General features: G+C 54.0%; 1 protein-coding gene across 1 annotated transcript in view; it reads left to right on the top strand.

Annotated features, from left to right (window-relative positions):
- The window catches only part of LOC130540133 (transcription factor IIIB 90 kDa subunit-like), a 34,763-nt gene extending 31,393 nt beyond the window's left edge, over positions 1-3,370 (top strand). The window contains 2 exon segments of the mRNA XM_057059059.1: positions 955-1,108; positions 1,555-3,370. Coding sequence (XP_056915039.1) covers positions 955-1,108; positions 1,555-1,592 — 192 coding nt within the window. The 3' untranslated portion in view covers positions 1,593-3,370.
- The last annotated feature ends 12,665 nt before the right edge of the window (positions 3,371-16,035 follow it).

The raw sequence follows: 16,035 nt of genomic DNA, 5'->3' as shown, positions 1-16,035 counted from the left end.
TGGAAGATGTTGTTTTTTTAAAATTCAGTGGGGGTCTGATTACAATTACCCACGCTGCATTGCTCTCAGGCCCTTTGATCCTGCCGGTTTCTCCACACACCAGTAACTTCAGCCCCCCCCAACACACACACACACACACACACACACACACACATCCCTGAGTCGGCTTCCCTCCGCTAACGAGCAGCTTTCTCGTTAGAATCCTCGGAGAACCCGCAGGAGCAGTGATTAGGAAGCGCTCGCAGCAGCCCCAGAACCTCCCCAGAACCTCCCCAGAACCACTCCAGAACCTCTCCAGTACCACTCCAGAACCTCTCCAGAACCACTCCAGAACCACTCCAGAACCTCTCCAGAACCTCCCCAGAACCACTCCAGAACCTCCCCAGAACCACTCCAGAACCACTCCAGAACCTCTCCTCGGCGTGAGTCGAATCGATGTTGGGGTGGGAGGAGGAGGAAATGAGGGGGAAGTGTGGAACCCCAGCAGGCTGTTGCCGTGGAGACCAGAAATCACACCACGACCCTCCTCCACGTCACAATTAGCTCTGGCTGAAAGTGAGGCGATGGCGGGCCCGCTGTCGCCGCGTCGCCGTGGGAACGTGTGAACCTGCGGCGCCACCTGTTCTCCAGGCAGGTTCTCCTGTGAGGGTTCCGCTCAGGGTTTCTGCCTGTCGGGAGGCGTTTCCGTGGTTTTAACCTGCTGTCGGGTCGGAACCTTGAATCGCGCCTTTCTCCGCCTCCAGGTTTCATCTCGCTGCTTCCTCTTCACACCCGACCTTCGGCGCCGCGTGAACCCGCCCTCGCCGCCCCCCCGCTGCCTCCAAAACTGTTTATTATTTTCATAATTTGGCAGGAAGTGGGTCACGTTGGATCCGACGGCGGATCGGATTTCCCCGGAGAAACGTGGGGGAAATACGACAAACATGGACTCAGCCGTGTTTCCTGTCTGCTCAGAGCGCCGTTCCCGGGCCCCTGCCGGTGCCCGTGAGAGACCCCGCCGTGGTGGTGGAGAGCGGGCCGGTCGTTTACGACGACGCAGCCGCCGAGGACGAAGAGGAGGAGGACGAGGAGGCGTGTGTCAGCGCCATGGACCTGCTGGGCGGCAACGGTCAGTCACAACTTCCTGTTTCCAGGTTCAAAACGCCGCCGTTTCCACCATGTGACCATGTTCGCGTGACGTCATCTGAAGTCCTCGCTGATGTTTTTAGTCTCAGTATTTGGTGTCTGGATTCAGAACCAGGTTCTGTTTCTAATGATCCTCCTGAGGGTCGCGGCGCTCGCCGCCGCCGCCGCCGTGGCGGCGCTTTAACGAGGCCTCAGAAAAACGACGTTTCCCGTCTTTATGCCTCAGCCTGTAAAAGATTTAAGGTCCCGACGCCGCAGCAGTAAAATATCCTGAGCCTAATTGATTCCTGAAGGGAAACGCCTCCTACGGTGAGGTCAAAGGTCGGCGCCAGCGAGATCATCGTCTCATTAGAGCAGACGAGGACGTTCCTGACGGGTTCTCCTCCTGGTGGAAGCACCTTAATCCCTCCTCCTCGTCTCCTCCTCCAGATTACGGCTGCGACGGAGATTACGACGATGGATTCTAGCCGCCGCCTCCTCCGGACGGGCCCGGAACCTTCCGGAAAGAGGGAACATTTCCACGCAGGGATGAACCGGGGGTCCGTCCCCTGGTTCCATCCTGGTGCCAGCGGCCGCAGGAGGAACCTTGGCTGAGCTTCTGGAACATGGACGGCAGCATCAACCTGCTGGGAGCTGAGCTCCAGATGATCCGGAAGAGGTTCGGGTCGGTCCGGAACGTCCGGATCAGTTATTGCTGCCTCAGCTGATCTGGGATCTGTTGCTGAAGCCAAAGTCCTGATCTGAGGAGTCCTTCGTGTCCGCGGACGTGCGTTTTTTTTAAAAATTCTTCTTGGTTTAGGTTGCGGTTCTGGTGGATTCCCACTGGAGCGGGTCAGGTTTGGGTTTGTTGTGCGGATGCTGAGTTTTGATGCTGCTCCAGGTCGTGATGTCACATCATGTGACGTTTGTTGCTCCAGAATCCTGCTGGAGGCCCAGTCCATCTCTGGACCGGGCCTCGGCGCTGGTCTGTGTGACGCCACACTCAGAACCGGCTCAGGTCGGAGGGTCTGGACCATCGTCCAGACGCCAAACATTTTCTGTTTTTATTTATTTTTTTCCCAGTAAAAATCGGACTTTTATTGTGCAGAACTTTGGTTCTGAGTGTGATGTCAGCTGATATGGTCCACCTCACCTGTGAGGGTCTCGCCTGCCGACAGCAGGACATGGGGGAGGAACCGGGCGGCGCCGGCAGCGTGTCCTCCAGGTAGAGACGACCTGCTGACGGGGAAAATGATGATGACAGGAAGTGGCGAGCACATTTCCACTGTCGGGGATCGGATCGCTGACCTGCCTCTGACCTTCAGAGAACCGGGGGGGGGGGGGGCTCGGGGGCGGGGCTCGGGAGGGGGGTGCCGCCACACGGGTCCGCATCCCGCCTCCCACCTTCCCCAAACGTCATCCTCGTTTCACCCGTCGGAACAAGAGAATTTCACCGTTATTCCGTTAAACTCTGTAGAAATGTTCCGTTTAACTGTCAAAGGAGGGGAGAGTGTGTGTGTGTGTGTGTGTGTGTGTGTGTGTGTGTGTGTGTGTGTGTGTGTCCTCCTGCCCCCCCTGAATTATGCATCCATTTGGGTGAAGTAACAAACATCCATTATTCATGTAGCCGCAGCTCCGTGGGGGGGGGGGGGGGGGGGCGGGCGCCGTGGCGACGGGATTCGACACCTCGCGAACGCCGATAAATGACGTGAAGAACTGGAAACATCTGAAGACGAGCACAGCTGGACAGATGTTGGGCACTATTATCCAGAGCGGGTCGAGAGTTCCCGCCGCCCCTCTGGATCGCTGCTTGTGTCCAAACAGTCGCCATGACAACCGTGTGTTTTCAGTGTAGGTGAGAAAATGAAAAACAGACAAATGAACAGCTGTGAGGGCTGATGTTTGTTTGCAGGAGTGATGTTACTCTGTCACACACACACACACACACACACACACACACACACACTCTTCTAGCAGGCTTGCTGCAGCTTCCATGATGGCAGCTCCACAGCCGTGGGGACGTAAACGCTCGTGTTTGCAGGAAAACCTCAATCGTGCACAATCGCTGCCTCCCAGGTGCCGCTGACCTCCGGTGACCTCACATCCTCCCGGGAACTTCCTGTTCCTGCAGCGTTCGCGCAGCACAACAGACGCAAAGCGGCGGTTCGGCGTGATTCGCTTTTATCTGCAGATTTCTTTAGTTTTGTTTGTTTATCTTTGTTTTGCTGGCGCACAGAAATTAAAGGTTGTTTTCTGAGGAGCATAATTGATTCTTTCTTCATTTTTGTGCTGCTGTTTCACAGCTAAACAGAAATTAGAGTTTTATAGTTATAAGTGATTTCATTTATGAAGCTTCTGGGTGTTAAAAAGTTTAAAGTTGTCATTTGCAGGAATAAACGCAATAAATCACCCACCAGATCAGGATCGAGATGATTTTAGTTTCACACCTGTCTGATAATTCACAGGTGCTAACTAACTAGCTCACGTGTCAGATTATGCTAGCTGCTACTTTAGCTTTGCTGGTTGGGTCAGAAAAGCTTTTTTATCGACGGCAAATGGAATAATAACAAGCATTTAATAAATATAATGTAGATAAGTCCGTTAAAATGAGAGCAGCTGATGTTTCAAAATACGAGTTAAACCGAGCCGAGTGTCGTTAGCTCGGCTTTAGCTTCGACAGGCTAACCGTTTACAATAGCCTTGGAAGCACACGAAGCTCTTCTTGGATTTTGTGGATTATTAATCGGGAAGCTTTATCGGAAGGTAAGAACCAGCATTTTTAAAGTTTAAAGCCGCTGATCTGTCGCGTCCTGCGGGTTTTAACGTTCATTATCCGCAGATTCAGGAGCAACATTAGCTCATTAGCTTCGTTAGCTGCCAAACATCGTTTAACGTATTTACTGTTTACAGCTTAAGTGTTGACAGATGTTTAATCCCTTTATTCGCGTGTAGGTGTTTATTTCCGCGTGATTTACAGCTGTTTTCCTCCACGTGTCGTAGCTGGGAACCTGTTAATGGCGTTGCGCTGGTCGGTTGCTATGGTAACCGACATCAGCTTCGCTCCGAGATGGACAGCAGTTTAATTCTTTGGGTGTCTCCACATATTGATGAATGCAGCCATGACGACATTCCCATTCCCATTCCCCACATCTGGAGGATTCCCAGCTGTGTTTTCAGATCATCGCCCGTAAAGGTCGGAATCTTTTTCTTCTGGGATCTTTGTTTGTTTTCATCCCAGCAGGAAGCTGTGAGGATGAGGATGTTCAGGCCGGCGAAGGTGTTTGGGATCAGACACGGCCTGGTCTCCTGGAGCGTCGCCACGTTGGCGAGATTAGGGAGGAAGCAGATGAGCAGCACTTCCTCTCCTGACAGGAAGTGCTAACGGGAGGCTGTTGGGGCTTTTTTGTTGCTTTTCTCTGAAGTGTTGATGCTCGCAGGAATCACGGCATCCTGAGGAAGTTTTCAGAAACTCGCATTTGACTTCCTGTCTGTATTTCTGCAGGGGGGGGGCAGTGCACGTGAAACTGGAAACCAGCACATTCAGTCAGTTACCTACGGCCTGGTCACGGAGACGCAGGTCTCCCAGGTCGCTCGGCTGACGTGCGCGCTCCTCGTGCGCGCTCCTCGTGCGTGGGGCCGTGCGTGGGGGCTGGAACGCCGGAGCGTTCTGCCAGATCCAGACTGGATTGAGATGAGTTTATCTGTTGTTTTCAGCCTGAACCAAGAAGCGGTTTTAAAGCCTCCTCTGCAAATATGCATGAGATGAATATTTCATATTCCACCAGGAGGCGTGTGCACGTGCGCGAGTGTGCACGTGTGTGTGCCTCCCTTTCTGCAGCTTCTGTGTCATTTTAGATAAGCTAGCCGCTAACTAAAGCTAGCTGTCGATTATACCGTCCTGATTGATAAAATGGTAATACGGCCATATAAACAACACACACACACACACACACACACACACACACCACACACACACACACACCACACACACACACACACACACGGGGATAAAATAAAGTGAAATTGACTTCAGAGGGAATTCGGCGTGTTTTGTAGTCATGAATATTATATCGGCTTGAAAAGTCCGTTTTCTTCAGCCTTCAGTCAGAGAAATCCACCGCAGCCATTTACCCAGAATTCCACAGTACCGGGTGGAGGACCGGGGTCGACCCAGGTGTCCCGGGGGGGGGCACTTTCACACGTCCCAGGCGCTCCACGTCAGCGTCGCCTGAACAAAATGTTGAGATGGAAACGATGGATCCTGTGTCAGCAATTAATCAAAAACACTAACGATCGGTTGATTGATTTGACGGCACTTTGGACCAGAATCCGTGTGAAATCGCTGTTAATTACAGGAAGGTAAATCCCCCCCCCGCAGAAGTGCCTCCAATCAATGAAGCCCCCACCGGGGATCACTGGGCTGCTGTTCTCACCGTCCCAGAACTGTGGGAACTGGACCCCCCCGCCCCCCCCCCATTCTCAGCCCAGATGCTAATCGAACATTCACCTCAGTGGTGGAACAGCCCAGCATTAGCCTGACGGCTAACAGTCATGAAGTAGCTCAAGAACCTGTGACAGGTCCTGGAACAGGTTCTGGAACAGGTTCTGGAACAGGTTCTACCACAGCAGGACCAGATGTGCTGACGTTAGCACCCCTCAACCGAGCCACCCCCTCGTTAGCACAGGTGAACCCTCACTGACCCCAGTGCTCACAAGTCTAACCCGGTAAAGATGGACTGGTGGTTCTGGAGGGAGGAGGACCTTCTGCAGCAGCTGGACCGGGCTGTGGGCCCAGTATTGGCCCAGCAGGCTCCTCTGGTTCTCGTCCATTCGCTCCGGAACATCAAAACCCTGAAATCCTCACGTTTTCTCCCTAATTGAATCCCAGATTATCACTTAATAACACATTTATAACGCTGAGCTGAGGCTTCATTAGATGGTCATTGATTGTGTGTGTGTGTGTGTGTGTGTGTGTGTGTGTGTGCGTGTGTGTGTGTGTGTGTGTGTGTGTGTGTGTGTGTGGACACGGGGGAGATGTTGCTGGCTCGTCCTCCAGGCATGGCTGCCTGCCTCTTCTCCCAGTGAACTCTGCCCTACTGGAAACACTGGGAACTCACTTCCTGTGCCGCCTGCAGCCTGTTTTCATGTTTTGGAAAATAAACACACGAGTCTGATCTTCAGGCTGTTTTCACGGTTCGGGACGGACGGAGAGAGAGAGAGAGAGAGAGACGGACGGACAGACAGCGTGGGTGGTGGAGCAGCGTGGGAGGCTGCTGGGTTGGAGCATCTCTGTGTTCGGCCCCTGGCAGCTTCTATCTATGGCAACAGAGCAGAGAAGCCCAGCAGGTGTGTGTGTGTGTGTGTGTGGTGTGTGTGTGTGTGGTGTGCAGCTCTGTGAAAGATCATCCCGTCCAGACAGATGATGGGAGTGTTACTGGGATCACACGTCTTCATCAGATCATGTGACCGAGGAAGGTCAGACCGTCGTCTTCATCATCATCATCACATCAGCAGACTGACAGACGGATGAAAGAGTGATTTATTAGAGACATAAAGGAGAGCGGGACGTCCTCCTGTGGACTTGTGACGGTTCTGTACGAGCCGCTCCTCCATCAGAAGATGTCCTCTGTGGACACAGATGAAGACGTGCTGATCACGTCCAGGATTCCAGCTGTTCTTCGTGGGTGAGCAGATGTTGATCAGCTCCAGCTGCCTCTGGTCTTTGGTCTTTGGTTCATGTTGAATCCACAATCAGCTTTTTATCATTTGATCACAGTTTATCAGTATTTTTGACAACTGTCCCTGTCCTCGTCCTCGTCCTCCTCCATCCTGGATCCTCTCAGCCTCGTCCAGGAGCTCCTGCCAGCTCTCGTGGACAGATGGTGGCGAGCACGAAGTGTTTACACGCACGGAGCTCTGAACAAACGAACAGATGCCCACGTGGACGCCACCATCGTCCCCCTCGGCCCCCCAGTCACTGAGACCGCCAGACCCCAGAGGAGGAGGACCCAGCCCAGGACCCAGCCCAGGACCCAGCCCAGGAGACAGCCCAGGACCCAGCCCAGGAGACAGCCCAGGACTCAGCCCAGGAGACAGCCCAGGACCAAGCCCAGGACCCAGCCCAGGAGACAGCCCAGGACCCAGCTCAGGACCCAGCCCAGGACCCAGCCCAGACCCAGCCCAGGAGACAGCCCAGGAGCCAGCCCAGGAGCCAGCCCAGGAGCCAGCCCAGGAGCCAGCCCAGGAGACAGCCCAGGAGCCAGCCCAGGAGCCAGCCCAGGACCCAGCCCAGGAGCCAGTGGTGATGGTTCCAATCCCGGTAGAGCAGGTAAACCATTAGCATTAGCAATAAGGTTCCATCACACACCTGTGATCACCAGGATCTCCCAGCATGCTTTGCTGCAGTGGCTTTTTTAACGAGCTCATCTCTGAAGGCATCGAGTGAGGGCAGAATCCTTCAGAACCAGAACCAGAACCAGAACCAGAACCAGAACCAGTTCCAGAACCAGTCCTCTTTATTGAGGCAGCAGTTGAATATTCAAAAAGCAAATTATGTGCAGAGGGTGACCCGTTAGAAACACACACACACACAGACACACACACACACACACACACACTCACAGACACACACACACACAGACACACACACACACACTCACAGACACACACTCACACACACACCCTCACACACTCACAGACACACACTCACACACACACACACACCACACACTCACAGACACACACACCACACACTCACAGACACACACACACACACCCTCACACACACACACACCCTCACACACATCCTCACACACACACTCACAGACACACACACACACACCACACTCACAGACACACACACACACCACTCACAGACACACACACACACACACACACACACCCTCACACACACACACACACACACACTCACAGACACACACACCCTCACACACACACACACTCACAGACACACACACACACACACACAGACACACACACCCTCACACACTCACAGACACACACACCCTCACACACACACCCTCACACACTCACAGACACACACACACACACCCTCACACACACACTCACGTGCGCGCTCTTCTCCAATTACTTCTCTCTCAACACAGTTGTGGCTTTAATGAACCTCTAAAAATAGATCAGACTATTTTGTTGGCGTTCAGGGACTAATTTGCTCCGGAGCTGCAGCATCAGGACGTCCTTGAGCGGAAAACCCACATCAGCGTTTTCCTGTTGGGCCGGAGGAGCCGACCCACCCTCCCCCGGACGTCGGACCGTCCCCGATGACCCGGGTCTCCCGGTTCTCTTCCTGTCTACGAGTCCATCGGTGATGACATCACTCAGGCCTCCATCAGTGATGACATCACTCGGGCCTCCATCAGTGATGACATCACTCGGGCCTCCAGAGGCAGCGGGATGATCCCGCCCCCGCCCCCCCGCAGAAGCGCCTCGCGGTCGTCTGGTTCTGCTCGCCTCATTTGCACAGTCGACTCGTTAGCAGCCGTAAATATGGTGGTTCTGAATATTCATGACGGCCTGGAAAACAAGAACCTCGGCGAGGAGGCGCCTGCAGGATCCACCCGGTGCTTAACGAGCTTCTTTAATTGAACACGGAGCCTAAAACGGATCTGAGAGCGTCCGGGGTTGCTGAGCTCCCAGCGAGCTCGCGTGGGTCCGGCAGCTCCAGGACCTGGCTGTGGTGGACCTGGACCTCCTCCGGTCCCCGAGCCTCCTGGGTAGATGCTAACGGATCTGGTTCTCTACTCGCTCTCCCCCAGCTTCGTCGCTAATTGCTCGCTAAGAGCTGCGGAGACTGGAGCCTCGTTATCACCGGCTGAGCTGATAGCTCATGTAGCTACGATGCTACCGCTGCACTTTGTTAGCGTCGTTTGGTCTGATGACCCCTGCAGTGGGATGAAGGTGGCTCCTGGTAACGTCAGCTAACGAGATGGAAGCTTTCAACTTGAAGACGAGAAGGTGCGAGCGGAGGGGGCGGAGCTATGGAGCTCGGCGTGGTGTCAGCGACGTGGTGCAACAAAAACAGATTTAGAAATGCGCAGCAGAAAGTCGGGGATTTACTGGGATAGAACCCAACGAGAGGCGCTTCTGTTACACCCACTTTGAGCCAAGATTTGGGTGTGAAGCCTCTGTGGACGCTAGCGTCCAGCATTTAGCTGCATCATCAGAAAACGGCACCTGTTAGCTTAGCATTCTAGCCTGTTGATAGTTTAAACATCAATTCACAATTCAGTCTGGACTGTCGGGTCACGCTAACCCACCCGTTAGCATGGTGAACCTGCGAGGTTCTGTGAGCAGGCGTGGACGATGGAGCGGGAGCAGCGTGGAGGGTCTGAGCGCCGCCGTTGTGGGGGGGGTCTGAGCATTCTCCACTGAGTCGTTCTGGATCGCTGACCGATGGAGGAATAATGAGGTTGGCAACGGTGCTGCGAGCTGGTGACTGAGGCTAGAAATGAGTTTGGCTCGCCGACGCTGCAAAGTAAAACAAAGCGGATCCTGAAAAGCTGCCCGAATTAGCATCCAAAACCAAAGACGGACGAGAAGAGAATAAACCTCGACGCACAGATTTAAATAAACTTGGAGCGGTTGTGAAATTCCTCAGTTCACAGAAGAGAAACGCTAATTAGCAAATGTTTTAGCATGTTTCATGCTGCAGTTAAAACGAACAGATTAACAAAAGGCGGCACAGCGGCGCAGTAGTTAGCACAGTTAGCACAGTTAGCATTTTCCCTCACAGAGCGCCTTAAATCAGGTTGTTTCTACAGTTCTCTAAAGTTTCTCATGATTTTTGTTGCCATGAGTTAGCTGCTAGCCGTTGTCAGCTGTGATAGCTTTACTCTCTCTCCTGTCATGCATGCGTAGAACAGCAGGGGGCGCACTAGCGCTCGGCTATTGCAGCGTATATAAGGACCGGCAGACGCTGGCGTTAGTCAGGTTTAGTCACATGACATCGTGTTCAGGATCAGCGGAGGAGGTGAACGAGGTGCTGGGACGCGAACACAGCCAGGGAGGGGTCACACAACCGTTGTGTTGTTTATTAAAGCAACACAACGGGGATTTTACCAAACGGTCCTGGTTGGCCGTCGTGTTGCCTCGCACACACACTGACACACGCACACACGCTGACACACGCACACACGCTGACACACACACACGCTGACACACACGCTGACACACGCACACACGCTGACACACACACACGCTGACACACACGCTGACATACACACACACGCTGACACACACGCACACACGCTGACACACGCACACACGCTGACACACACGCTGACACCCACACACACACACGCTGACACACACACACACGCTGACACACGCACACACACGCACACACGCTGACACACACACACGCTGACACACACACACACGCTTACACACACACACACGCTGACACACACACACACGCTGACACACACACGCTGACACACGCACACACGCTGACACCCACCCACACACACACTGACACACACATGTGACACACAGCACATCTCCCTGTAATTAAATCCTTTGTCTTCCACCTGTGTAACAGAAGCACAAATCCTGGTGATTACAGGGCTGCAAAAGAGCAAAACAGGAAAACACACACACACACACACACACACACACGCACACACACACACACACACGCTCCTGTGTTTCCCATCATGTTCTCTTTGGATCTTCCTGTCCTTGATTCGGCGTCCGGCTCCTCTCAGATCCGCTCAGATTCTGGCTGAGCTCCCATTTTAGTCTGTGACCTTTGACCTGCAGTGCACCGGCGGGACCACCAGGGGGGCCTGGGTGAGGTTAGCTGTCTAAACAGCTTTTTAAATGTTTCATGGGGGGGGTTGTTTTGGGAGGAGGGGGGGGGGGATCTTTCCATAACAGACATGGAAAGATTGATGAGCTGGGATGTTTTGTGCGACAGATGGTTGTCACGGCAGCGTCTCCACAGACCGAGCCTCACTCAGCCTTAATGAATCCAATTAGAGAGATGAGTCCATACATCAGGACCAAAGTGCTGCTGCTGCTGCTGCTGCTGTTTACGGATCCACACACGGAGCCGCACAGAACCAGCGAGCTCTTCGTGTCTGGGAACGTCGGGACGTCCCAGCAGCCAGAACCCATTTAGAGCTTCAGCGTCGGTACCGGAGCGGTTTAGGTGACGTGGCTGCGTTTTTCTACTGTGTCGACCTGAGGAGGTAATCAGATGTGTGGATAACATTGATCCCCCCACCATCCCACACACACACACACACACACACACACACACACACACACACACACACACACGCACACACACACACACACACACACACACACGGGAGCTAGCTTGTTTTAGAGCTACAGTCTTCTTAGCTGCAGTAGAATTACAGAATCATCCCGCAGCAGATCGGGTCTCCTTCGCATGACCCCCCCCCCCCCCACACACACACACACACACACACTCTTCGTTCATCCCAACAATGTCATGGAGCTCGCCCCCCCCCCTTCATTACGCCCCAGCCTGCGGTGAAGGGAAGGTGAGCGAGGAGTGGAAGAATCCCTCTGAGCGGTGGGAAATAATTGGGGTGAGGAAGAGCCGTGATGTTTGGAGACGGATGTGGATGGTGCTGGGGGGGTGGGGGTGGGGTGTGTGTGTGTGTGTGTGTGGGGGGGGGTATGCTGATGCAGGAGTAATGCAGTGGGGGGGTTATTAAGAACACGTCTGTCTGTGTGAGGACAGCTGGCCTGGCAGGAGAGATGGACATTATAATGAAGAGTCCCTCTACAGGTGATCACAGCACACGGGGTCAGAGGTCAAGGCTGTCAGAAGGACTTACAGGAGAGGGTCCTCACAAGGGTAGCAACACTGTGTGTGTGAGGGCCAAATGCTGGAGCTAAAGTCTAAACTCCACCACTGAGGAAGTGGAGAGGAAGTGGAGAGGACGAGAGGAAGTGGAGAGGAGGAGAGGAAGGGAGGAAATGGAGAGGAAGGAGGAAGTGGAGAGAAGGGAGGAAGTGGAGAGGAAGGGAGGAAGTGGAGAGGAAGGGAGGAAGTGGAGAGGAAGGGAGGAAGTGGAGAGGACGAGAGGAAGTGGAGAGGACGAGAGGAGTGGAGAGGAAGGGAGGAAGTGGAGAGGAAGGGGAGAGGAAGGGAGGAGTGGAGAGGACGAGAGGAAGTGGAGAGGAAGGGAGGAAGTGGAGAAGTGGAGAGGAGGGAGGAAGTGGAGAAGTGGAGAGGAAGGGAGGAAGTGGAGAGGAAGTGGAGAGGAAGTGGAGAGGAAGGGAGGAAGTGGAGAGGAAGGGAGGAAGTGGAGAGGAAGGGAGGAAGTGGAGAGGAAGGGAGGAAGTGGAGAGGACGAGAGGAAGTGGAGAGGAGGAGAGGAAGTGGAGAGGAAGGGAGGAAGTGGAGAAGTGGAGAGGAAGGGGAGAGGAAGGGAGGAAGTGGAGAGGACGAGAGGAAGGGAGGAAGTGGAGAGGAAGGGAGGAAGTGGAGAAGTGGAGAGGAGGAGAGGAAGTGGAGAGGAAGGGAGGAAGTGGGGAGGAAGGGAGGAAGTGGAGAGGAAGGGAGGAAGTGGAGAAGAGGAGAGGAAGGGAGGAAGTGGAGAGGACGAGAGGAAGTGGAGAGGAAGGGAGGAAGTGGAGAGGAAGGGAGGAAGTGGAGAGGTAGTGGAGAGGAAGTGGAGAGGACAAGAGGAAGTGGAGAGGAAGGAGAGCCGCTCTCCCTTCAGTCCTCTCCTGGGGGGTCACGCTTCCAGCTGAAGCTCAGTCCAAACTTCTCGCTGCCGTTTGAGCCACGCTCACCGAGGGGGGGGGGTCCGTTAGCAAGGTCACTTTATCGGCAGGGATAAGCAGCCGCCGCTCCTCCTCCCTCGGCTGCAGTGCCAAGGTCACGGCAAATTCTAACGCCGATGGAGGCGGAGCTAAGGGGGCAGAATGGATGGTGGGGGCGGGGCTAAGGGGCGGTGGGGGCGGAGCTAAGGGGCGAAGGGGATGGTGGGGGCCTTTAAAAACCCATCTGACAGCAGCACCAAGCATGAAATGAGTGATTTTCTGGAGAAACGTCCACCGGAGTCACGCCGAGTGTGACTTTTCTTCAGTCAAAGCCGCCGGCGGCGGCGGCGGCGCTCCGTTCCCGGCCCTGCTCAGATGTTTGGACCACTGTGCGACAGTAATTCCCCGAGACGGCTGGAGGCTCGCTGGTGACATTTTCACACCTTGTAATCTGTTAATAAGACGGGTTTGGACCCACTGAACCGGCCGCGGTAATTGAATCCTTTCATAAAAGCGGGACTTCAAACCGCCGAGCTCCGGGAGGCCGATAAAGGTCGGGAATTACGGGGAGCGACGTTCCGCCGTTAACGCTCCTCGTCGGGAAGAGAACAAACAGCATTTTATTTCTCCTTCCAGGCTCAGATTCGGGTTTCTGAGGCTCTGAACAGACGCTGGATCAATAAGTTGGTTATTAACTGGTATTAATGACAGATGTTCCAGATGTTTCCCCTTCAGAACCACACAGCCGCCTCTCTTTACGAGTCCTTCTGGAAAAGAACAAAGCTGTTTGGACCAGTTACTTCTGTCCGCAGTAAATTTAAGATTCCACTTAATTACGTGGTGGCAGTGAAAAAACGCACTGGATCAGATCTGACTGGGACCGGTCGGTCCATAGTGGGACCGGGTCTGAACCGGAATCACCTGAATCAGCTTCTCTTTGCCCCTTTGATGACCTGACTTCTGCTTTGATCTTTGTGCTGAAGCAACACGCCTTCGTTCCTCACGTCTCTGATTAGCTCGTATCAGGCGTTGCTCTTTTAACGGCCCAGAACCGCCCCGCCGAGTGGCTGGGTCAGAACTTCCCTGGACTAACCACCTCTCAGCTACCAGTGTGGTTCTGTCTTTGTGACCCTCATAGTTGTAGTGTTTGAGCCAGCTCCTGACCCTGACCCAGCCATCCCAACTAACCCTGGACCTGGACCTAAACCCAGTTCTGACCCCGGTCTAAAAACCCAGTTCTGACCTGGTGAGAACGAGCCAAAATGTCCTCACTTCACTAGTAAAATTAGGATTTAGGTACTTATTATGTAGCAAGTACGAAAACACACACACACTCTCTCTCTCGTTGCAGATCATCTTCGTTCTAATCAGATTTAATCCAGATTTATCATCATATTTGAATTTAAATGAATATTCCACATCACTGTTCCATCAAAGACAAAAACGTCCCTTTGATCTTTATTTGTTCTGTTTCTGTCTGAGCGTGAAAATGTTGAACTTAGCGCGATGTTTTATGCAACCAGGAGAGCACAAAAGGTGGCATCACGTGTTGTTACTGCTGAGACAGGAAGTGAGGGGCTGAGACAGGAAGTGAGGGGCTGAGACAGGAAGTGAGGGGCTGAGACAGGAAGTGAAGGGCTGAGACAGGAAGTGAGGGGCTGAGACAGGAAGTGAAGGGCTGAGACAGGAAGTGAGGGGCTGAGACAGGAAGTGAGGGGCTGAGACAGGAAGTGAGGGGCTGAGACAGGAAGTGAGGGGCTGAGACAGGAAGTGAAGGGCTGAGACAGGAAGTGAGGGGCTGAGACAGGAAGTGAGGGGCTGAGACAGGAAGTGAGGAGTGGAAACCTTGACTGAGGCTTCCAGGCCACCATACCGTCCGGGTCTGATGGGCAGACTGAGCAATCAGGGGTTCTGGTGGGGGGGCGAGGTGAGCCGAAGGAAGCCAGAACGTCCCTGAGCTGCTATTATCTCTGCTCAAAAAGGTTAATTTAATCATCCACAAGGGTGCAAATCTAAAAACGGCAGCAGCAGCTCGGCGCCGAGGGGCTAAAGACGCTCATCTGTCAACATCAGCGCGGCAGCAGAACGCATCCGTCTCTGACATCGGCACGTGAACGCCCGCGCACGTGCACGCCCGCACGCACCAGCGGCACTCACGCAACATGGCTGCTGTCGCCATGGCTACGGCCAACGCCGCTCAGGGGTTCGTTCTCATTAAGCGGTTAATTACCTGCTGTGGAAATGTTTTCCACCCTGGGCCGACGAGGTCGTTGTCACGGAGACGGCAAAGTCACCGTTCACTGTCGGGCTCAGATTTATGTTGCACCTGTTTCGGGTGACCTTTGACCTTTCACGCCCCACTATAAATGCTACTGATGCAAACAGGAAGTGACCCAAATCCAGGGCCGCTGGTTCCGGCCCTGCTGGGTCTCGGCTGATAAACATGATCACAATAACAACAACGCTAACTTCCTGCGGCAGCTCTGCCAGCGGCTCCACGGGCCCGTTTGTGTTCTGATCCCTCTTCACAGGAGCCGATCCGGTCTAATGGGCCGTTTAATCTCTCCCCCCTCTCCCCCTCTGTCCCCCCTCTGTCTCCCTTTTGCCCCCCCCCTCTGAAATGGAGCGTGCGACTCACTCAGTGGAGATAACAGAAGCTCCATTTTGCAGCTAAGAGGCTAATTTGTGAACTCGTAATTCTCACCCGGCCATGACGGTGCTGATTGGTTCTTTTCTGGCGCGTTCAGACAGACGGGTTCTGTTGGACCTGAGAGTTCCCCCACGCTCACCCACAACATGAAGTTTGAGCTGCTCGGGGCTCCTGAGGACCGGCCAAACATGGTACAGGGTGTGTGTGTGCGTGTGTGGTGTGTGTGTGTGTGTGTGTGTGTGTGGTGTGTGTGTGTGTGTGTTGTGTGTGTGTGTGTGTGTGTGTGTGTGTGTGTGTGTGTGTGATGGGTCCTGACAGCGTACACAGAGCTGGCACATGGCTGCCCCCCCCCCCCCCACCCTCAGTGGTGTCTCCCACAGTAAACGTTGACTCACTTTGTGTGTGGATTTTCCCATGAGATTCAGGACACACACACACACACACACACACACACACACACACACACACACACACACAGTTCAGTGGTGCAGAGC

The sequence above is a fragment of the Takifugu flavidus genome, chromosome 16 (assembly GCF_003711565.1).
Source record: "Takifugu flavidus isolate HTHZ2018 chromosome 16, ASM371156v2, whole genome shotgun sequence".
In the NCBI taxonomy this organism is placed as follows: Eukaryota; Metazoa; Chordata; class Actinopteri; order Tetraodontiformes; family Tetraodontidae; genus Takifugu; species Takifugu flavidus.
Note: the sequence above shows the minus strand (reverse complement) of the source record. Positions and strands in the feature narration are given on the sequence as shown.